This window comes from Lacerta agilis, chromosome 1, assembly GCF_009819535.1.
Source record: "Lacerta agilis isolate rLacAgi1 chromosome 1, rLacAgi1.pri, whole genome shotgun sequence".
Lineage (NCBI taxonomy): Eukaryota > Metazoa > Chordata > Lepidosauria > Squamata > Lacertidae > Lacerta > Lacerta agilis.
In genome coordinates this window covers 31,382,532-31,405,880 of record NC_046312.1, presented here as the reverse complement: position 1 = coordinate 31,405,880, position 23,349 = coordinate 31,382,532, and the positions used below count along the sequence as shown (strand labels likewise).

Sequence of the window (23,349 nt, the reverse complement as noted above, 5' to 3'; positions counted from 1 at the left end):
GGGAGACCAGGGTTCAAATCCTCATCCGCCCACTTGGGTGAGATTGGGCCTCTCAGCCTGATCTACCTCACAGGGTTGTTGTGGGGATTAGATGAAGAGAACCATTGTACACCGCCTGGAGCTCCTCGGAGGGAAAGGCGGCATACAAATGTAACAAGCAAACCAACCAACCAACCAACCAACCAACCAACCAATAAAGCTAGAACAAAACCTCATACATTACTGCCAGCAGAAGGCTCTCCGTTCAGGTTGGGTGGCAGGAATTGCCAGGGATCAGAGGGCCAAATGTTCAAACGGCCATCAGGTCGGAGGGTCGCTGATCGGAGATGGGTCCGGAAGCACGTGAGGTGTTTTCACCAGCGCCATCCCATGCGCGTTTCCTCGGAAATAAGTTCATAGAATCACACAGTTGGAAGGTACCTCAAAGGGCATCTAGTCCGACCCCCGACCGATGCAGGACATCCATTACAATGAGTTAAGTGCGAGGCTTCCTGCAAAGTAACTGGGCGTAGTAGGGGTGCAGTCGCGGGCGAAACTGTCTACCTCAAGCCTATCACGCCTATTTAGGAAGATTAACGTAGCGATTTGCTTGAAATAAAGGACTGCAACCTCAACTGGAAAGAAGTCCCATTATAAAATCCATTCAACCGCCTTCCGCGATAAAAGTGTTTAGGAGCGGCTGTTACCGATTAAAACTCCAGTCCCAATAACAAGGACTCGCCTCCCCCTTTAAACTGGAATGCCAGAATTTACTGTGGTCTGATCATGAGCTCGCGGGTCCTTGGAAGGAAGTGTCATGAAAATCCACATAAACGCGATGAGGGCTGGGGTAGATCTTTTGTCCAGCTAGCGAGGCTTCGCTGGGGCGTGGGTCAAAGAGTTTCACTCTTGGGTGAATTCAGGGGAAGCACTGGAATATCAACGGAACGATTAGGATTTCGAGATGCTTCGGCTGCGATCTTAAATGACAGCAGTGACAGGGCACCTTGAAACAAACAGGGCTTGAAACAACTTGACAGGGTTGAGGTGAGACTGCCATTGACTTCACGATTCTAAATCTATTATTATTATTATTATTATTATTATTATTATTATTATTATTATTATTATTATTATTATTTTCACTGCATTTAATTCCGCCTCATGGATTTAGGACTGTAGGGACAAGGGTATGAAAAAAGAAGAAAACATGTTCCAGCCCCAGCCCCAGCGTTTCAAGGTAACTAGTTTACGGATCGGGGTGTGCATTCGAATTAAGTCCAACATAGTCCTTTTGCCGGCCCAGGTCTGATAATACTCAGTAGGCTGCAACAGCCTTTGCAGACTTCTGTGTTACCCAGAATTCTTCGGCGTTGTTTCGGAGAGCTGCTTAAATTTTGCCACGAGTCCATTATCCTTTTATTTATTCTTTACATTTCCAGTGATATAATTGCCAGTTTCACAAGTCAGCCTGCGTGAGAATGCTCTGTCTACCCTCCACAGAGCTGGCCTCCTTTTTAACCCCAAAGCGGTGGTTGTGGCCCGCTGCTCTCCGATCCATATCTCTTAACACTGGGGAAAGGTCTTATAGCGAAAGGGTGACCGCGCATCTCCGTGGTGTGGGGCTGCCTTGCGTCACGACACGAGGTCTGCATGTCCTCGCTCGGAAGAAATCTCTTTGTTTAGAAGAGGAGCGCTGGTTTGTAAGCGGCCTCAAGCCACGTTCCGGAGAACACACGAAACCCCCATTCCTTCTTGCACAGAGCAAAGGTTTCAGTGGATATTCTGAGCTTTTGGAATCACCCGGCCCGGCCCATAACAAGCTCTTTCTTCCACCAACATTGGCCACAAGGCAGCTTCTTTCGCCTCGGGTTTCCACTTGGTACGCCAGTCACTCCTGTTTAGGGATTCGACTCAAATTCAAACCCAGACGACCCCGTTTGATGCAGCGCTGGGTTCCCAACAGCCTTTATTCGTTCTTAAAAGAAAAACCTGACCGCTTTGCTCAGCCCGGTTCGGCGATGCCATTTGCAAGCAACGCCGACCAGATTTTCACTGTTCTAGCTGAGTGTTTTCACACGGAGTCGTTAATGGGCCCGATGGTGTTTCTTGGACAAGAAAACCCTTCGCCACCCGATCCTAAAACACGAGAAGGCCCATTACCTAAAGGACGTGCGTTAGTGATTTTTTTGCGGGGGAGGGGGGAGTTAAGGAAAAGGTTCCTGTTTAGCAACTGGCAAAAAATGCCCAGAAAACTGCCTTGAGGTTTTTGCGGGTGTTATCTGCGCTGCGCGTCAATATTCTGAACATTAGACCTCTCGATTCAGAAGCACCACGGTGCCAGCCAAAACACACATCACAGCCTTTCACATCCACGAATGTGTTGCCGAGCCCAGCTCGCCACAAGCACGGCCAGCACTTTTCTTTCACTTCCTCCAATATTACTTAAATTTTCACGTTGGCGGAGCTGCGTTTAAAGACAGGCCAAACATTTGCAGGAGGGGAATGTTAATGGGCCAGTGACCTTCTCGTTTTAGGACCCTGCAATATTTTTTTATTTTAGTTTTTTTTTTTTAATAGGTACCTACGGACCTATGGATGCCTAGAGGAAATTGTACCCGCCAGCCAGCAATGCATCATGATCTGCCTGCCTTTGGGCAGTTGTAGCTCTGCTGATTTTTTTTCTTTTCGGAGTGCTGTCATAAGGATACTTAGGGGAAGCGACTCCCATAGAAAGCCACTAAGATTAATCGTTCCGGGTTTCAACAAAGAAAAAAAAAGTGTGTGAACGTGTGTGTAGGCAGCTAGATATTAGCTGGGGTGATTTAAGTGCGTAAACGTAAGTGTGATAATTTCGTTCATGGAGGCGCGAATTCAAAAGTTACTGTTTTTTCTTTCCATGTGTGGAAAAAGGACCCGCTGATTCCCCACTTTCTGTTGCCATTTGATCACTGTATTAATACTTTTTCCTTAGACAGGCGTCCGTAGCTCTTTTTAAATTATTGACACTTTCCTAGAACGCATAACCAATTTCTCACAAAAGAAGTATAGTTTCTAGTGCAGGGGGAAGGGAGGGAAAACGTTCTGATTTTTGAAAACATTACTTTGCCCGCAAATGTATAAGGGAAAAATTGTGTTATTAGCAACCACTGAAAATCTGCAGGTTCTGGACAGCAAAAGGTGGACCCTCTCTAATGAAAATTATACAGACTTGAGCTGTTTACCCGTCTCATTAATGCATCTGGCACATTCCGGCATTAAGTTTCCTTGCTAATGCGCAGCTATCGCGAACCTATTGCGAACTGCCCCTGCGCCGGGAATCCAGGTGCTGATCCAAGCACGCCTGCGAAAGTGAACGGAAGGCCCTTCCAGGGCGAGCATGTCTGTCACCCTCCTCTGCCAATGAGAGGACCCGTTCTCCTTTAGGTCCGCCCTTGGCGTGGGCGTTCCCCTGCTGAGTGATAGCTTGAGCCGCCCCGGCCAGCCCAGCCCAGCCCACGTTGCTGCGAGATTGAAATGCAGAACTTAAGTCTCCTGCCACGGGAAAGTGACTTCCTCGGGGTTCCTTTCCTTGACACCGTCGCCGGCTCGCGTGGTGGAAATCGGAGGCAGCCGCCGGGGCCTCTTCCTCTTCCTCCAGCGCACACTGCGCCAGGCCGGCCAAGGCGCACTCGGTCGCCTCGTTTCCTTGGGGGATCTTGAAAAACCAAAAAAACAAAAGCAAAAGCAACCCCCCACAACACGTCTCTCCCGCTCCGCGGTTGCCCTGACTCGAGCCATGGGTAAGTTGGGCCGGGGAGGGAGAAGGCAGGAGGGTGCGGGGCTGCGGAGGCAGGAGCTAGCAGCAGCGTGAGCTCAGGCGCCTGGCAGCGCCTTCTCGACTTCGCTCTTGTTCCTACAAGTTGGAGGGACGCGTGAAGGGTCAGCAGCCTCAGCCGCAGCGGACGATCCAAGTCAGGCTGGGCTTGTAATTTGGGGCTCGCCCGGAGAGAGGCAGGTGGCTCGAGTGGCTCGTCCCCCGAGATGCCCTCTTTCCGTGCGTTTCGCCCTTAGCTTTAAGCTACTTGTATTTCTGAGGGAATCTCCCAAGCGCTGCTGGCTTAGGAAAAGAGCTCCGCAGCTCTGGCTAGCTGCTCGCCGCTGCCTCGCCAGCGTTTCCCAGAACTTAAATTTTCTAGGCTGAACGATACCAGATAATTTTAATCATACTCTTAAAAAAAAACAGAGAGAGGGGGCAGAAATTAGTGGCCGGCAATCGCCCTTTCGTTTTGTTTATTCGCATCTGGATCTGCATTCAAGAGCGCAATTCTAGCTGTGTCTACTCTAAGCAAGCCCGTATACAAAGGGGGCTTACTCCCAGGTGAGTGGGTTAAATGGCAGCCCGAATCCCGTTTCAACAGGACTTGCTTCCAAGTAACGCCTCGGTGCGAACTTTCTCACCCCCTCCCGTCCAGCCCCATTACAAAACGGGTAGTTTTCACAGAAGTGACTCCCTCTTTAGCCTCGGTGTTTTAGGATCGCGGCCCGCGCTGCTGCTGTGCCCGTTCCAGAGCTGCAGATGGATGCTTTAGGATGGAGATTCCTGAGGAGATTTCCCCCCCCTCCCAAAAAGAGCTGAGTTGCATTTTCTCCGGACGGGTGGGCTACCGGCGTCCGAAAAGTTTGTTTTTATTTTTTGGGCAGCCCGAGCCCAAACCGTGGAAGGCAAACCCCGCTCACTTCAGGGGGCCTTACTCCCAAGGAAGCATGTCTAGGATTGCGGCCTCTGTGGGCTTTCGTGGCCATCTCCCGCGGGCCTCGCTTCTTGCCAAGGCCGGTGACCCGGGGGCGAGCCGTACCTCGAGGGAGAAGCGAGGCCTGGCTCTGCGAGACTGCGTGGAACTTGCTTCCAGCTCCGTGGCGCGCTCGGCCCGATCCCCCCCTTGCAGTCACGGGGCGGCTTCCTCCTCCCAAGTAAACGGGTCCAGGCTAGAAATGTGTTGGGGAGGCGTCGGGGCTGCGCTCGTCCTCCTGAGCGAGTCCTATGTGGCGGTGCGTGTGCTTTTCCCCACAGAGCCAGCCTTCGGGGAGGTGAACCAGCTCGGCGGGGTTTTCGTCAACGGGCGCCCGTTACCCAACGCTATCCGGCTCCGTATTGTGGAACTAGCCCAGCTGGGCATCCGGCCGTGCGATATCAGCCGGCAGCTGCGCGTCTCGCACGGCTGTGTCAGCAAGATCCTGGCGCGCTACAACGAGACGGGCTCCATCTTACCAGGGGCCATCGGGGGCAGCAAGCCCCGGGTCACCACGCCCACGGTGGTGAAGCATATCCGGACCTACAAACAAAGGGACCCCGGCATCTTCGCCTGGGAGATCCGAGACCGGCTGCTGGCTGACGGCGTGTGCGACAAGTACAACGTGCCCTCGGTCAGCTCCATCAGCCGCATCCTGCGCAACAAGATTGGCAACCTCTCGCAGCAGAGCCACTACGACTCCTACAAGCAGCACCAGGCGGCCCCGCAGGCCGCCCTACCTTACAACCACATCTACTCGTACCCCAGCCCCATCGCGGCGGCGGCGGGAGCCAAGGTGCCTACCCCGCCCGGGGTGCCCACCATCCACAGCGCCGTCCATATGCCTCGCACGTGGCCCTCCTCCCACTCCGTCACCGACATCTTAGGAATCAGGTCCATCACCGACCAAGGTAAGCGCTCCTGGAGACCTCGGGTGATTAGGGCAGGAAGGGGTAAGCCAAACCGAAGGAGGCCTACTTGTGGGGTGAGGTGAGGTGGGGTGGGTTCATCTCTTTACAAGTTAGATCTCCTCGGTACCAAATCATGCCAATGTTACCTTGGCCAAGGTGTAAATTTAAATAGAAATCCTTCATGACTTTGCCCAAGATAAAAGCTATAGAATCTAGATAATCCCGGTGGATGAGGTCCCCTGAACCTCTAGCTAGCACATCTACTTTGAAATAATCTTCATCTTTCTTGGTGGGAATTTCAGCTTCCAAGATGACACTGGGCTGTTGCTTTGGGTATATCTCCTAAATGGCCCATTTCAATTGAAGCAGAAATATTTTTTATTATTTGTACCCAGCCTATCTGACTGGGTTGTATATATTTGCAAAGTACATCAAACTAATTTGAGCTAACAAAAACCAAATGCATGAAAACAAATATGTTGTGCTTGTGTGTGGACACACACACAACCTCTCAATTTATTTTAAATTACCGGTACTTTAGTTCCAAATTTAAATAGAACCCAGTTTGCCTAAATCTATGGCCCAATAAGTGGCACATTTACTTTGGAGTAACTTCCATTAAGTTTAGTTTAACTTGCTTATGAGTAAACATGCACAGGATTGGCCTATTCAGAGACCACATTAGGCTACATTCCTACATACGCTTAATTGGGATTAAGTGCCATTGAGCATAGTAGGATTTATTTCTAAATAAACAATCCTGCATCTCATTTTTGATTGGGCTGCAGCTATGTGTTTGTGATATGGCACTCAAGCTTATCAGTATTTGAAGATATGTTTGCTAATGTTATATGGCACTCTATTGGAAAGCCTAGTTTGTGTAACTCCTGCCTTACAAGTATACCTCTTAATAAATATAACACAATACAACCTATTTTCAGATGGCTAGCCGTATTAATCTGCCCCAGCAAAAGCAACCCTCTTGTGACATCTTTTAATTTTTTTAATATGGCCTAAGTTTATACCATAATAAATCTGTTAGCCTTTAAGGTGTTACAATCCTCTTTGCTGTTATTATATACCTGGTAGTAATAGTTATATAAACATATGAGAGTGTTAAAACGATAAAGAATCCTGTGGCATACTAAAAACAATTTTATTGTGCCATTAGGTTTCCGTAGACTGTAGCTGACTTTCTCAAATGCTTAAATGTCACCTTCAGTTTGGCAGAAAGGTAGCATAATTGTGTGTGAGATTATACATATTTTAATATATCCTAAAAATCTAAATGTCTATGATATAGATGTATAATACACAAGCAAAGCAATATGCAAGCATGCAAAAAAGAGAAGCTATCAGGTATATTTGCTCCTCCCCCCCAGGCCTTCTTTGTGCCTGTTTGCTTTCATGTCAGGGATTCTACAGGAAAGGCATCTCCTTGAAATTGCAGGCAAATCCACCACCAGTTTTCGCAATCAGACCAAATTTGCTCAGACAGGAAGTTCAAATGTCACCTAATTGCTTTCGTTCTTCTGCTTCACTTTGTTTTCCTCCAAAGCGGTGGTCCAGAAAACTGAAACTACCGATGTTTAACTAGCATTTAGCCCCTTCCAAAAGAACTGCTGCTCTGCTTGCTTTTCCTGACTTTGCTCCAGAAATCGAAACCTTGCCGTTACAAAAAGGCAAGAGCGATTGTACCTAACAGTGAAACTCTCAAACTAAACACACGGCTTCAGATACTTGCCCCCACCATCTCAACATGTGATGCTACACAAGCAATCTCGCTAGGGGAGTCTCATAGGTTTTAATGGGGCCAAGTTTCCTCCCCCCTCATCAATTCTACCTTTTTAAATCACTAAACACTATTATTTAGATTATAGCCGCTGTATGATTTGGCAAAAAATAATAAAAAATCAGGTTAATAAAATATTCAGGTGTTGTTTTTTTTATAAAAAAAACCCATTTTACACTGCTTTGCATGCTGAGGGCAAAAATATAACAACAACAACAACAACAACAACAACAACAACAACAACAACAACAACAACAACATTAGGTTCCAACTTTTCCTAGCTCACTTTTAAGATTCCAGTTGGAATTTCTGCAGGAAAATAAATGCTGCCAGTCCTTAAAAATTATAATGCACTTTCCAGGGAGAGGGGAAGATTTGCAAATGCTAATTGTGCCCCTGTGGGTGTTGGGGAAAGAGAAGGAGCTGAACGAGAGCGACACGCGAATTGGCTTGTATTTCCTCCTTTTCTTAGAGCCATAGTGGCCAAGGCCTCCTACCGAGGTAGCCGGGCAAGCGGGTGGGATCTGAATGACAAGGAGGTTTTTCCATCCCGTCTCCTGGCCTCCTCTCCCTCCCCTTCCCCTTCCCCGCTCCGGTTTGTGGAGCTGCATCTGAGGGCGCTTTGCCCTTGATTTATAGGATAAGCTGACCTTGCTGACACGGAAAGGAAGCCCCTATTCATGGGAAAGTGAGAGATCAGCAGAACAGGGAGCTCGCAGAGAGACAGCTCGCTTTCTTAAGACAACTTTCGACATGCGCCAGCGCGAGGAAGGGGAGAAACCAGCGGCTGGGGGGCTCCCCTCTCTCGTCCCGGAGAGGAGCCCAGTCGAGTGGACCCCCCTCCCCGCGTCCTTGTTGCGAGGGCCTCCTCTATGTCCCTGCCGAGCACCCGTAGCATTTCCTTCGCCCTTTAGGGCATCCACGGAGTTTCCAACAGCCTGTTGATGGCAGGAGTACATAAAATAAAAACCCCAAGTGTTTGCGCTTAAATGGTTCTGTTTGCACCCAAAATACCCTGGCTTAACCGGCTTGTGGATCCCATGGAAGGCTCGCTGCGTTTGTCAGCTTTCCCTGATGCCTTCGAATTAAGATTCGGTTGAAATCTATGGGACTTGCCCCCAGGCAGTCCTATTTTAGTATCGAAGTGTTATCGCCCCTAAATCCTTACGGGTTTTTGCTTGGAAGAAAGTCAGCTGGCCCCATGGATTTCAAAGGCACTTGCTTCATAGCAAAAGAGACGTAGGTTCTAATATTGATGCAGGTTTAGGATAGAGAGACACAGAAATTCCGTTTTCTCGTGGCTGTTGCAACCGAGCAGCTTTCAAACAGTGCAATCCTGTACCCGTCGACTCTGAAGTAAGTCCTATTGAGCTCAATGGGGTTTGCCTCCTCCATCCCTTAACAGGATATAGGTTGCAAGCTAAATATTTCAAACAAACAAAACCTTCCGTAGTAATTTGCGAGTTAGTTTTCATTACGCATTTCCTGCCGTAAAATGTGACACTATTTCATCAAATCGACCTTGAAAATAATTATGTCAAAGATACTTATCATTATGCAGGGGCTGTCAGCAAGAGAGGATGATGGGTGACTTTCAACAACTGCGGAGTTTTTCTTAATCGGGTTAGGCCCAAATAATTTCCTTCCTTTGTGTTAGGATGGAATAACTGGGCGCTGGAGTTGGGGGGGGGGGTTCGTTGAAAACAGTGTGGAAGGTGGAATGGAATGTGAGATCTGCCCGTCCATATGTACCTTAAATACGTCTACTTGGAAGTAAACACTTGTTAATTCAAGGGTGCTTAAACGCTGCGCAGAACAAGATTGGAATCCAATTATTTGGAACGCTCCAGATGCATTTCCGTTCCTTATTTGAACGTTGTAAATTCAACCGAGTCTCGAACTCAATTAACCTCTAAATAGACAGGTATGGGATGTCACTGTAAGGCTTCAACCCACCAATGGAGCCAGTAAATACAATTGGGGTACTCTGGAGGAAGTGGATTCAGGTGTGAAACCAGAATCACGATAATATGTCCTAAAATGACGCCATACTGCCCTGTAACACCCCTCCCCCCAATTCTCTGACATTAAATATATTTCCTATTATCGATTACAGTTTATTCATGAAAGTGAGTGACTGGAATGAATGGCCACTTCTAGTTCGCCCTGTCATAAGTGATGGCCTTTGAGGCTGGGGAAGTCCAAAACTAGGTAGCTTTTTTCTTTTTCTCTTTTTTATGAATTGTGCTTATCAGGCTGTTGGAAACTCAGTGGCTAGAAACGCGTTTAGGATGGGACTTAAAAGGCAAACAAAATTATACGGGTGCTGGACAGGGACATAACAAGGCGACCCAAATCACAAATAACAAGGCAAAGTGTTAGTAGGAAAGACCTTTCATCAGGTTAAGCGGAAATTTTCCACAATTCATTAATTCTGCAGGTGTTCCTGATGGTTTGTCCTTTTGCGATTAATTAAATTAGAATTAGTTTGTGTGTGAAGTATGAAGTTAAGCTTAGCTTCCCGGTGGACAAAGCTACTGGTCATTTGCATGGCTTTCTTCTTTGGTAGACCCATTCAGGCTGAAAAACTTTGGAGGAGACTTTGATTCGTGTGTTTGTATGTATAAATCTAGCGCATCTAATATTTGCACAACTATAGTCAAACATAGACTGTAGTCAAACTACAGTCAAATTTCCTTCCAGAAGTATTAACGTAGATTTATTAAAAAAGAAGCAGCCACAGCAAATACCCTTTTACGAGCTAATATAACCCCACCCCTTTAAACTTAATATACCCCTATGCTCAGCTGAATATCTGTGTTGCTTTGATTTCACTGGAACTTGTTTGTGGTTTTGAATATTATATTATTAAGATCGCAACTTCTCTATATCAGGGGCATTAACTGCCATCTCCAAGAAAGGAAGGCAGACAGGTTTTTCAGAGTTGGTTTGTGGGAGCTCGGCGCTCTCTCCTTTCTACATGCTAAAGCTGAAATCGTAAACACGTTTGCTGGCGAGTAAGCGCGCTTGACCACAGAGGGGCTTACTTCCGAGGAAACACATTCCTCGGCAGTGAGTCCTACTGGGAGACATGTGTGCATCCTGCTCCTTTATACGTTTATTCAGAAATAAGTACTTATAAATAGCTGTTTATCAGAGCGTAGGATTGGGGTTTCAGTTACTTGAACTTTAAAAGAAGGAGCAAAAGTTTCCAGCTTTCAGGCTGTGGAAATGCACTAGGCAAGGAGGAGATGGGCTGGCTTCAGCATGTTTTATTTACTCCCTTACAGCGCAGTTGCGTGCTTGTCTCCTTAGAAGTAAGCGCCGTTGAGTCCAATGGGACTTACTCTCAGGCAAGCGTGTCCAGGTCTGCAGCCACTTCCTTGAACCACTCGTGGTTGTTACTTTAGGCGTGCGAAACCAGGATCTCTTCACAGCGAAGGCAATAAATAGCCTCCGTTAAGTGATCCCGAGTTTGCGCTGTCGCTTAACAATTTCAGAAGCCTCTTCCTTGCCAGGTCAGCTGGCGGTCCAGCGTCTCTTGGAATCATTCAAGGAGCCAGGAGGCGGGAAGTTGGGTTTGCACCGAGGGACTCCGCTCGGCCTGCCGCCCCCGCACCACGAATATACTTTAACTGCGGGGGAGGGAGAGAAGGGACGAGACCCTGGAAGAAAAATAAGACTCTGGGACGGGCGGGGTGTGTGCGGCGCATTATGAGCCTGCGTTAAAACCACAGTTTGAAATAGCGTTTGCTGTTTGTTGATGGGTAAAACCTGGCAGATACAGACTGATATCACCAGAAGCTTGCGATGCGAAGAGAAGTCCCACGTTTTTCCAAGTCGGGGCCTCCTGTTGCTTTCATTTTCATTCATTTTTTCATTTATTTCTTTGGTTATGTTCATGTTGGATGGTGGTGATAGAAGCGATCTAGCGCCTGGCTCGGCTGATTTACTAAGCCTTAATAGGCTGAATCCCCTTGATTTAAACAAGAGGCATCCGTAGGAGCAGATTTGCCCTGGGGTGTGGGTCCCGTCGGTTGCGATGGCACCGCAGTCCTTAAAACCAGGCTCGAGCGAGATCCAGCGCCTGGGAAGTACCGCTGTGTGGAAACCATATAAATCCAGCGGAGGCGGTATACTAGTGTCGCCTCGGTAAACTTACTCCCGAGTAAGCCTCGCTCTGAACTCGGTGGGACTCACTTCCGAGTCAACGTGCGTGGGATCCTGGCTGCAGGGCTGCTGCAACCCTAAACCCATTTATTTGGGAATGAAACGTCGTGGGATTTACTTCAAAGTAAACATTTTTAGGCTCGGGCTGCCCACGGGGCTTGAAGAGCCGTTGTAATCGAGACGGCTGATTTCCGACTACCCGAAACCTTAAATCCTAGGCGCATTAAATAGAAACAAATACCACTGATTTGAACGATTTCAAGCAAATTTGATTAGTTTCACGACTTTTCCTCCCAAAAGGGGGGGGGGGGACGGTTTCAGGCTGGGGGAAATGAAGATCTGGGAACAGGCTGGGGGAAATGAAGATCTATGATTTCATGGAGAGGCGATCGGGACTTGCTTCCGAGTCAGTGCAGTCAAGCACGAGGGTCAGTCGCCCTTTCCCTTGCCCCGGGAGACCTTGACTAACGTGGTGCCAGTAGATGAGGGTTTTCACGGGGGCAAAAGGAAGGAGCTGGGCCCTAAGTCTCTGGTGGAGATGCAACCCCAGCCGGCCATGGGCGTAACCAGGATTTATTGGGTGGAGGGGGAAGGACACCCACCTGTCATCATCCTCTGACTGGCTCTGTCTAGCAGATTCGGAATGAAATGTCTTAGCCACAGTTGTTTTAAATTTCTTTTGACCCTAAGCGCTCAAAAAATATATGTCAAAATCTTTCTACAAGTTCTACTTTTAGTGAAGTATTTTTTGTTTATTTACTTGATTGTGGGATGGGGGACAGCTGCCCCCCCCGTCCCTCCCTGGCTATGCCCCTTGCACTCTCCCCTCTCTTGCGCGCGAGTCTCCTTTCCCGGGGGCCCCGATCCGAGGCCGGCGCCCCTCGCTGACGCTCCTTTGCCCTATCTTTGCCCGCAGTAAGCGACAGCTCGCCCTATCACAGCCCCAAGGTGGAAGAATGGAGCAGTCTGAGCAGAAGCGGCTTCGCGGCCACAGCGCAGCACGTCGCGGTGAACGGGCTGGACAAGAGCTCCATGGAGCCCGAGGCCAAGTACAGCCAGGTAAAAAGCGAGCGCCGGTTGCCTGGAGGAAGGGCTGGTGGGGGGGTGTGTATCGGAGAAGGGGTAGGAAGAATCGCAGGCTGAGCTCTCAATGCCCTTCCCTGGTGGTGAGCTAGTTACTGGTAGTTGGAGCACAGGCCTAGCCATGCCTACTTCAAAGTAAGCCCTCCTGAATCCAGTGGGGCTTATTCCGAGGTAAGTGTGACTAGGGTCTACTGGCTTTCTTTTCTCCCCTGTGCCATATGCCAGTTGAGTTCCATATATACTTACACAGCAGAATTATTTTTTAACTTCCAATAAAGAGAGAACCGTTTTCAAACCGGAACACGCAGCGATCTGGATTACAGTTCTGGATGAAAGCAAAAACAAGCCGCCTTCTAGCATGGACATAGCCAGGATTTTTGTTTGGGGGGGGAGGCCTTTTGTTAGAGGGGCAGAACCTGTTAGCTATGCATTTATTTTTATTTTTATTGATTGGGGGTCAGCTTCCCCTCTCTGCCCCCCATTGGCTACGCCCATGCCTTCTAGTAAAGCCAGGATCCAATGAATTGCTTTAAGTCAATCTTCCAACACACACCTATTTTGGGGTGGGGTGTGTGTGTGTGTGTGTGTGTGTGTGTATGACCCTCCTCTCCACACCACCCCCTTTTGGAGGTGATATTGGGGTATCACAAATAGTATGTAGCAGCAGAAATTCAGGATGGTCCTGCCTGAATCCTGTGCATGCTTCCTTTGTCTTCAGCAAAGCCAGGATCAACAGGAGAGAGTTGAGCTGGAAATATATTCCGGAAGGAGCCTTAGCTCCCATACTGAGAATTGGATCCTGCTCAGTTACTTGAACTTCATTCCCATTGAAATCAATGAGGCTTAAGTGAAATCATGACTAACTTGCCTCATTGATTTCATTGGGCAAACTAGGCAAACTAGAAGTTAGGCCCAATGAACTCAATAGGACTTCTAAGTAGACATACACAAGGATTGCACTGTTTCGTCCTGTTCCAATCCAGAGTAAACCTGGTTATATGTGTTATATGTGTTGGAAGCCACCCAGAGTGGCTGGGGTAACCCAGCCAGATGGGCCGGGTATGTTGTTCAGTTGTTCAGTCGTGTCTGACTCTTCGTGACCCCATGGACCAGAGCACGCCAGGCACGCCTATCTTTCACTGCCTCCCGCAGTTTGGCCAAACTCATGCTGGGTATAGATAATAATAAATTTATTATTATTATTATTATTATTATTATTTATTACTTGTCACTTGTTGGAGAGGGGCTGGAGGGGAGGATTGCTTTATTCTGAAGTGCTTCCGAGGTTGTGCCATTCCAGCGTGGGAGTACTGAGCTAGGCTTTCTATCCTGAAGTCATGTTTGTTTTGAACAGGAAAGGCATACAGCTCTGTTCCACACATTCACTCAGAAGTCCCACGGTGTCCAATGAGGTTTATTCTTAGATAAGTGGAGACAGTTACTTAAGCACCCTTATTGGGGACCAAGCCCCATTGAACTTGGTAATACCTATTTCTGAGTCAACTTGCTTAATCCTGATAAGCGCCTACTTCATTTTCTTAGTTGAATTAACAGGATTTCAGAATGCTTTAAATGCCACCTTTGAATGGGGACTAGTGTAGATGACCACATAAAAGCTACATGCATTGGTCATGTGAATAGGCCCCAGAGTGCCCTTAGGACCATGGCATAACCTTGGATACTTGTTTTGTAATGTATTTGTATCCCACCATATGACCCAATGGACCTCTTTAGAATTATGGTGTGATCTGGCTGTGACACCCCATTGACCCCTGCCTAGGCGGGTGTACCCTTCCACCTTCACAGCTTCATGTGCATCCCTCCTGAAGCTGCGCGTTCGAGAGGACACAAATAACACCCTTCCCCAATATATTTTTGTGTACTGTAAATGCACCACATTTTGAGGAATCAGTTCAACTGATTGATAATTGATTTATTTAAGAAAGTAAGAAGAGCTCGGCTGGATCAGATCAAAGGCCCATCTAAGCCCAGTAACTTATTTTCACAGTGGCCAACCAGATCCTTATGATTATTCAGAGGCATGCAGTCTCTGACACTGAAGTATTCAACCATCATGACTAGTTATCATTGATAGCGCTTTTCTCCATGAATTTGTATGGTCCCCCTTTTAAAGCTACCCAAGCTTGGAAGCCTTTACCAAATATTGTGGTAGCAAATACTATGTGCTGTATGAAGAAGTACTTCTTTTAGTATGCCCTGAATCTCAACGATCAGCTTTATTGGATGGCTCTCATTCATTCATAATTTTATTTGTATGTCTCCCCCACAAAAATCATACCCAAAGCAGCTTACAAAACAGGAATAAATTTCAAAATCAAATAGTGCAAAAACAATTTCATAATAGCATAATACCTGCATAACAGCAATACAATAACATATAAAAACATGCAACCCCCCCAGTGGCGGAGCTTCATGCCCACTGGGATCCTGCTGCCGGGGGCTGTGCACTCCTCCCCACTCCTCTTCCTCCGCCAGTGACCCCCCCGTACCATAAATATAATGAGATTACATTAACAACATCTAATAAAGGTAAAGGTAAAGGGACCCCTGACCATCAGGTCCAGTCGTGTCCGACTCTGGGGTTGCGGCGCTCATCTCGCTTTATAGGCCAAGGGAGCCGGCGTTTGTCCGCAGACAGCTTCCGGGTCATGTGGCCAGCATGACAAAGCCGCTTCTGGCAAACCAGAGCAGCGCACGGAAACGCCGTTTACCTTCCCGCTGGAGCGGTCCCTATTTATCTACTTGCACTTTGATGTGCTTTCGAACTGCTAGGTGGGCAGGAGCTGGGACCGAGCAACGGGAGCTCACCCCGTGGCAGGGATTCGAACCGCCGACCTTCTGATCAGCAAGCCCTAGACTCTGTGGTTTAACCCACAGCGCCACCTGGGTCCCTACAACATCTAATATCCACTAGCAAAAATAACCAGGGAGCTTGACAGAGTCACCTTTGTCCTAGAAACTCCTCTCCCATCATGTTGCTTACAGTCCCTCTCCTGCAGCAACTTGCAAGGCTTCCAAAGGCAAAGTGTGGGGTAGCTGGAAACACCTCTCTCATGATGTGACTCTGGGTTCTGGCACTATGAGAGGGGGATAAAACCTTCTCTCTTTTCATGTTTTCCACACCATGCCTAATTATATACATCTCTCATTAACCATGCTCACATCCTTTGTGGTATCTTTCCGATTGTCCTTGATGCTTTGTGTCCTAATCTGCAACATACTATACATTCAAAGTTGGCTTCTATTATTGCAGTTTTGAATAACCCCTGCCTGCATTCTTGCGAGATTTGACCCTCTTGAACCAGGGGTCAGCAACCTTTTTCAGCTGTGGGCCGGTCCACTGTCCCTCAGACCATGTGGCGGGCCGGTCTATATTTTGGGAGGGGGGAAATGAACGAATTCCTATGCCCCACAAATAACCCAGAGATGCATTTTAAATAAAAGGACACATACTACTCAAGTAAAAACACGCTGATTCCCGGACCATTCTTGGGCCGGATTGAGAAGGTGATTGGGCCGCATCCGGCCCACAGGCCTTAGGTTGCCTACCCCTGCTCTTGACTTTCCATTTCAACTTTCAAGGAGTTTCCTCTCTTGAAGTCAAATGTGCCTATGTCGGACTTCCTTGACAATTGTCCACATATGTAAATGCTGAATTTGAGATTACTATGGCCACTGTTTCCAGTCAGTTTGACAACACTTCCATCTCCCACCAGGTCCTGGGCACCACTTAAGTTTAAATCCAGGATTACCTCACCTTTTTTAGGTTCTATGACCATCTGTTCTGTATCTTGACATTTTAGTTCTTAGTGGTGACCATAATATTTACGTATCCATCTTGCCCATTACTATAACACTTCCTCCTTTAGATGCCTCCTTGGTAGCATTCTCCATCTTGAGGTCACCCTGGGCATTTGGGTACATTCCATGTGCGTAGCTACTGTGGGACCTGTCTTGCCACCCACAGCAATGCTCCTTTTGGGATTTTCAGCTTGTTTGTCTGTTCCCCCTTTGACACACAGAAGGACACCAACCTTTTATGCCCTAACCTGTCCTTCCTATAGAGTTCGTATTCTGAATTAGTGAGAATGCTTCACTGGTTCTCTCCGTTCCACTGGGTTTTCATTATGCCAATTATATATATGCAGTCCTTTAATACTCAGCACCCCAGCTTACCCATCTCTGTTCAGAGGCTTTTAGAATTAGCATAGAAGCCGGGTGTGGGGAACCTCAGACCCAGGGCCAGATACAGCTCTCCAAGCCTCTCTGCCCCACCTATGGCACTCTCCCTAGGCTACACCCATTCCCCAGCCACACCCCTCATTGCCCCTGCTTTGCCCTCTTCTTGAGTAGTTTTGTTTGGCTGGAGTGCATGCATGAGTATAGAAACTAACTTACTGCACAAAGGTAACAGGTGTGTTTGTTGCTGCATCCACTGTTTTTCTCTCACCCCACTGACCACTGGCACATGGCCCTCAGAAGTCACCCTCATGCCAAAGGAGCTGGTCACACCCTGGCATACACACTTGCGCATGGCACCTCTATCCTCAACTTCTGTTAGTGTGATGGCAATTGCTTGGAAAGGCTTGTTTTCTGTACTGCAAAGGATTTGGGCTACCAAACTGTTTGCAAACAACCCCAGCCATGGGATTGTTTGGTAAGCTAGCTGAACTGAGGTCCTGTTGAAATAAATGGGACAGGTTAGCAATGGTCAGTTTAAGTCCCATTGGTTTCATTGAGAACTAAATGCCGCTCAGCGGCCTGGATCCAACCCAGCATTTCTAAAGAAGTTGTGAAAGAGGATTCCCCTGCCCAGGTCTTACACAATTTCTAACACCAGCAGAGTTGTTACAGCACAGGACAGATTTCATTTTGAATTTTTGTTCTTTTGGTGTTTACATAGGCCTATGTGATTTCTGGTTGCTCAAAGTTTGTTGGACTGCAGAGGTGTGTAAACTTCAGTTCCTTGTCTAGGTCATGCTCATGCAGCTCTTGGGTTGAATAAGAAACTGGGAACCAACTGCAGCCTTGTTGTGTTCCTTTGAGTAAAATCTGCATACATGTTACCTTAATATCCCCTGGGACGTAACTGCTTCCCGTTCTGTGGATTTAGAGATGTAGCACCAAACTATGAGCACAGTGAGCACAGCAAGTACTGTAAGCCACTGTAGTGTAGTGGTTAGAGTGTCAGACTATGACTTGGGAGACCAGAGTTCAAATCCCCACTCAGCCATGAAGCTCACTGGGTGACCTTGGGCCAGTTACTTACTCTCAGCCTCTCAGGGTTGTTGTGAGGTGAAAAAAATGGGGAGGAGAACTATGTAAGCATCTTGAGGTCCTTGGAAGAAAGATGGGGACAAATATAGTTGTTGTTGTTGTTGTTGTTGTTGTTGTTTGTTATTTAATGAGGAAAGATTGAGTTTCTCAAAGAATTTTTCTCTCTCCCCTCCTTTCTTTGGCAGTAGAAAAACCTGCTGGTGCAAAATGTGTGTGATCCTGGAAGTAATCCCTGTCTTGCTACTGCAAGGGATCTGCACATATTAGAACCCTGTACTCTGTAATATAGGGTCAGGTTGGGGACTAATTGGTGCTGGTGTGGAATGTAGTGAAAACAGGCCTAGATTCAACTAAGGAAGCCAGCACAAGGACTCTTGCAAGTGCAGCAGGGCTTCCTCCTGAGTGGCCCCTTCTCGCTTCCCCAAATCTGCTTTAGGTGTGATGAAAACAGCCACTAGAATTGCACAGAGGGGAATAGAGGGATATTATTCCATCTAGCAAACAGAAATGCTTGTGCTGATGGAACGACCAGAAGAGCATGGTGTTGAATTCCTCCTATAAATTATGTGTCAAGACAGTCTTAATTCCAGCCCTAGGTGTCTGCTGTCTCTGCCCCCACTCCTTATAATATTAGGATAGCAGGGACTGGCCTGTTCTATAGTAAGAATGAATGGAATTGAGGGGGCAAGAGTAGTGGGTTTTCTGCATTAGAAGGGTGTTGAACTGGATGACCTTTGAGGTCCCTTCCAACAATGCATACATTTGAAGCACATCTCTATCCCTGCCACCTCGGAAAAATTACAGGAATTGTATTTTGCTCCTCATAGAGCTATATTTCCCAGCACCTTTAGCAGACTATCGTTCCCAGGCTTCTGGGGAATTGCTTTAACTGCATGGTGTATATGCAGCGTATGATTCTAAGCACGTAGAATGATGTAGTAGAATTGCTGGGGAATAGATGGGGAACCTTTGGCTCTCCAGATGCTGTTGGACTTTAACTCCCATCAATCCCAGCTGCCTGGCCAATGGTCAGGGGTAATGGGAATGCCACAGGTGGCTGAATATAGGTCTCCCCTTTCTCTCCTCCCCCCAATTTCATTAATCTCTTTCAGGAAAGAGTTAATAGTTATGTTAACTGTTTAGATGCACGAGGGATTGTGTTTAACAATCCTCATCTCTTCATGTCAACAATAAGAGAATATAGTGAAACAACAAGGTTTCAAGGCACCTTAGTGGCTAACAAATGTATGCTCTCATGGGCCAGAGTCCACTTCGTCATATGCAAGAGACTATTTGTATCAGACATTCATAAACAGTTTATTTGCAGCCATGAATGGTGCTAATTCCTCTAACTTGTGTCACATAGTAAGGCTGGAAGTCCCAAAGTGTTTAAGCAGTAGAGTAGACTAACCTACTAAAACCAACTTTAGCTGGACATTTGGCAAATGCAAATTCTAACAAGGTTTAAATTGGCGGGCCTGAGAGTTAGGGGTGTGCTTGTTGATTTTTTTTCATCTAATTTACATACAGCGGTAGACAAATGGGGCAAAATAAATACAAAAGATATGCTTTCTGTATGTTATTGTGCTTGGTACCTTTTGCAGTTGCCTCGTACCTGGTTCAGTATCTAAGAACAAAACAATGCTACTAGACTAGATCTTAATTTCATCAACCTGTGGATGTAATAAATTGTTTAACTTATTAGCCAGTTGAAAAGCAAGCAATCATTCTGAAATTTTTTTTGAATCGGTTGCAGCCTTGGTTGTTACGCTCCATGAAAATACAAAACAACTTGTCTGTGTTTACATGAGCAACGAAAAAAAAGGGGGGGGGAAGGATGCAGTATTCTTTGCTCACCAGTGATATTTGGTTGCATATCTGGACCTTTTATACATATGTAACTAAGACTGATTGATTATTTATTTATTTAATTAGTTTATATCCTGCCCTTTCAATGAACAGAGCAGATAATGTGATATAGAGAAGTCACAGGCATTCCAACCCCCCCTTCCTATAGTCAAATACGTGTTTTGCCTGTGGGTTAAGGGCTGAATGCAGTTTTCCTAATCTCCACAGTTTCCTGAATGAAACCTGATTACTCAGATTCTGTTCAGGAAGTGGTGGTTTTGTAATTGCATCCATAGAATATAGGCCAACCTGAAGTTACTGGGACAGATTCTCCACTTGAGTACTCTTCACATTTACGCCACTGCCATAGGTCAGTGAAGTTGTCACCAGAGGAAAGCGTGTGTGTGTGTGCGCGCGCGCATGTGCGTGCGTTTAGTCACTGCATTTTAGTGGGATGATTACAAAGGATTTTTGTCTGAGTTATATATAACATTACCCTGGCTAGTAGCTTGATGATGAAAGTCTCTGTGTTTGGTTTTTTGTGATTCTTTAATTCGCAAGTGAATGTCTTTGAAAACTCATGCTTCTCAGTATATTTATAAGATGGTTCTGTCTACAGATACTTTCAGTGTGTGGAACTCGTTCCTCTGTATTTCTCATAGTCTGTGCACAGGCTCTGCTTAAGAACCTAAGGAGAGCTCTGCCTGGCTGGATTGCTTCTGAACATAGGGATGGAATAGTTGACAGCTGGTGATAAGCCTACCATCAAACTGAGAATGTACTGTGTGTTTATGCAGTAACAGACTCCATTCAGCTCCTGAAGGCCCTGCTGTAGACAGTGCTGTCAAGTATCCCATTTTCCCTGGGAATCTCCCTTATTTCAAGCAGTTTCCCGCTGCTATCCCTTATTTTTTTATATCCCTTTAATTTCCCGTTTTTTCAAAGGAAGCAGACCCTGCACCCCAGGAGATTTTCTCTTGTGCTTATGCCTTGTTGGTTAGCTCTGCTGGTTAGAGTGTGGTGCTTATAATGCCAAGGTCATGGGTTTGATCCCCCGTATGGATGCATGTAAGAACACAATGCTGGCATAGATGGTCAAGGAAAGCACGCTTGTTCTTCTCTCTCTCTCTCTCCCTCTCTCTCTCTCTGCTTACCGGCTGGCTTACGTGCAGGTTGATCTGCACAGAAAGAAGCAGCAGTAGTTATAAGGAGAAGAAAGCGTTATGCCTGACCATAGTTTCATGCATTGCATGTTTCTAGGCTGTAAGCTGGATCACCTTCCTGTGCCTTTAAGAGCCCTGCTGGTGCAGTAGTGGGGAACATCTCTTGTTCCCAGCTGCATTGGGAACGTAACATGTGCAGGCTAAAAATGCCTTGAGTCTTACATGTGGTAGCTTCAGAAATGGATGTGGTAGAGAATTTATTCAAGCTCTTCCTTACTTATATCACAATCATATATTTTATAATTACTGTTTTGTTTATACGACAAAGAACTTTACAGAGTAACCAAAGGTTATTTTTTTAAAAAGGTGAGAGGAAAGTCTCTGCCTCAAAGAACTTACACTCTGCACTTTGACAGTGAGAGGAATGGGGGAGATATGTAAACAGGACCGGTGCTAGGGCTTCTTGCGCCCTAGGCGAGACCACCTTCTGCCGCCCCCCGCCAAAGCCTGCTTTAGCGGGAGGTGGGGGTGGTGGAGAGGCAAGCAGCAGTTTCTCCACTGTAGCAGAGAAGCTGCTGCTCGCTCGTCCCGCCCCCCGCCCCTCACCAAAGCCTGCTTTAGCAGGAGCCGAGGGGTGGTGTAGGGGGCAAGCAGCACCTCTCCACTACAGCGGAGAAGCTGCTGCTAGCCCATCCCGTCCCGCCCATCCCACCCAAGCCTGGCCAGCGCCCCCTCCATTTTGGCGCCCTAGGCAATTGCCTAGTTCGCCTTAATGGACGCGCCAGCCCTGTATGTAAAGTGTCCAGTTGAAACCCCCCTCCCCGCCCCCGGTAAGGCTTAAGAAATATGGGTGGTATTCAACTAAATTTTCCTTAGAATAGACCAGGTTTCCCAAGCTTGAGTCTCCAGCTGTTTTTGGACTACAGTCTCCATCATCCCTGGCCACTGGTCCTGCTAGCTAGGGAGGCTGGGAGTTGTAGTCCAAAAACAGCTGGAGACCCAAGTTTGAGAAACCCTGGAATAGACCTTTGGGCAAGATTCAACTACTAATGGGTCCTGTCAGTAGAAGCCCTGTGGAAGGACCTCTGCTTGTGAAGTGGGGCTTCCACCCATCCATCCACCCACATGCTCCCCCCACCCCAGAACAGTGCAGGGGGGAAGGAAATAGAGGATTGTTCCATCTTGCAAGACAAGATGCTTGCCCTCACTGAGCAATCGCCTTAGCAGGACATGAAATTCATCCTGTAGAAATTAATGGACCTAACTTAGTCATGTTAAATAATTTCAGTGGGTGTTCTCTGAGTAAAACTTACTGTAGTTAAATACCATCCTAAGTCTTTTAGAATCACACAAACTTAGAGTACAATTTTATACCGACATTCACACCCCTTAAACATGGGTAACTTTTCATGGATGGTTTAAAATTGCTCAGGCTGCAACTTGATCTGGCATTGCAAGTTCACTGAAGTTAAACTGAACCCATTGTTGCAGGTGGAACATGCCAGTGTTAGCCAACATGATGCCCCCCCTACATATTGTTGGACTACAACTCCCATCAGCCCCAGCCAGGCTGGCCAATAGTTGGGGGTGATGGGAGTTGTAGTCCAACAATATCTGGATGACATCATATTCACTACCCCAGGCATAAAAAGGTAAAGGTAAAGGGACAAGCATATGGTAATCTAAATGCTTATGAAATCTTCTCATCAGCATTCACAATGAACCTGGGAATCCCCTCCTAGGGAATAAATTTTCTTGAATATGGACAGAGTGGAATTGCCTTCTCCTATATGTAACCTTTCCTCCCCCTATGCACTCAGGTCATCAGGAGAGACCCTTCTCTGAGTACCTGGCCTTCAGAGGCAAGACTGGTGAGTGCAAGTGGCAGGACCTCTTCAGTTATGGCACCCTCTTGTGGAATTTATTTGTTCTCAGGCCCATTCTCTCAAGACTTAGGAAAATGGTGGAAGCCCTTTCCTTTCAGTCCATCTCTGTTTTCTTTATCCGCTCTATTAATACTTATTCATATGATTGCTTGTGCATGTGTAGCTACTTGGGATGAGTGGAATTATTTTGCTGCTGTTGCTGCTGCTGTGAGTGGGAAGACCGCTCCCTCCTCTGGCCAACTCCATCGGGCCTAGGAGGCGGGCCTACACTCAACTGCCACAGCTTAAGAGGCTCCAGAGAAGCCTCCGGAACATTGCTGCTGTTGCTGCTGCTGTGAGTGGGAAGACCGCTCCCTCCTCTGACCAACTCCATCGGGCCTAGGAGGCGGGCCTACACTCACCAACACAGCTTAAGAGGCGCCGAGAAGGGCAGCCTCGGCTCTTGCT

General features: G+C 47.1%; 1 protein-coding gene across 3 annotated transcripts in view; it reads left to right on the top strand.

Annotated features, from left to right (window-relative positions):
• Positions 1 to 3,449: 3,449 nt before the first annotated feature.
• Positions 3,450 to 23,349, top strand: part of PAX9 (paired box 9) — a 35,729-nt gene continuing 15,829 nt past the window's right edge. Inside the window, exons 1-4 of one of the 3 annotated variants that reach the window (XM_033143253.1) lie at positions 3,450 to 3,761; positions 5,033 to 5,662; positions 12,541 to 12,683; positions 22,837 to 22,887. In XM_033143253.1, coding sequence (XP_032999144.1) covers positions 3,758 to 3,761; positions 5,033 to 5,662; positions 12,541 to 12,683; positions 22,837 to 22,887 — 828 coding nt within the window. In that variant the 5' untranslated portion in view covers positions 3,450 to 3,757. The remainder of the gene's footprint in view (positions 3,762 to 5,032; positions 5,663 to 12,540; positions 12,684 to 22,836; positions 22,888 to 23,349) is intronic. The other 2 variants (XM_033143245.1, XM_033143263.1) reach the window with 2 other exon arrangements.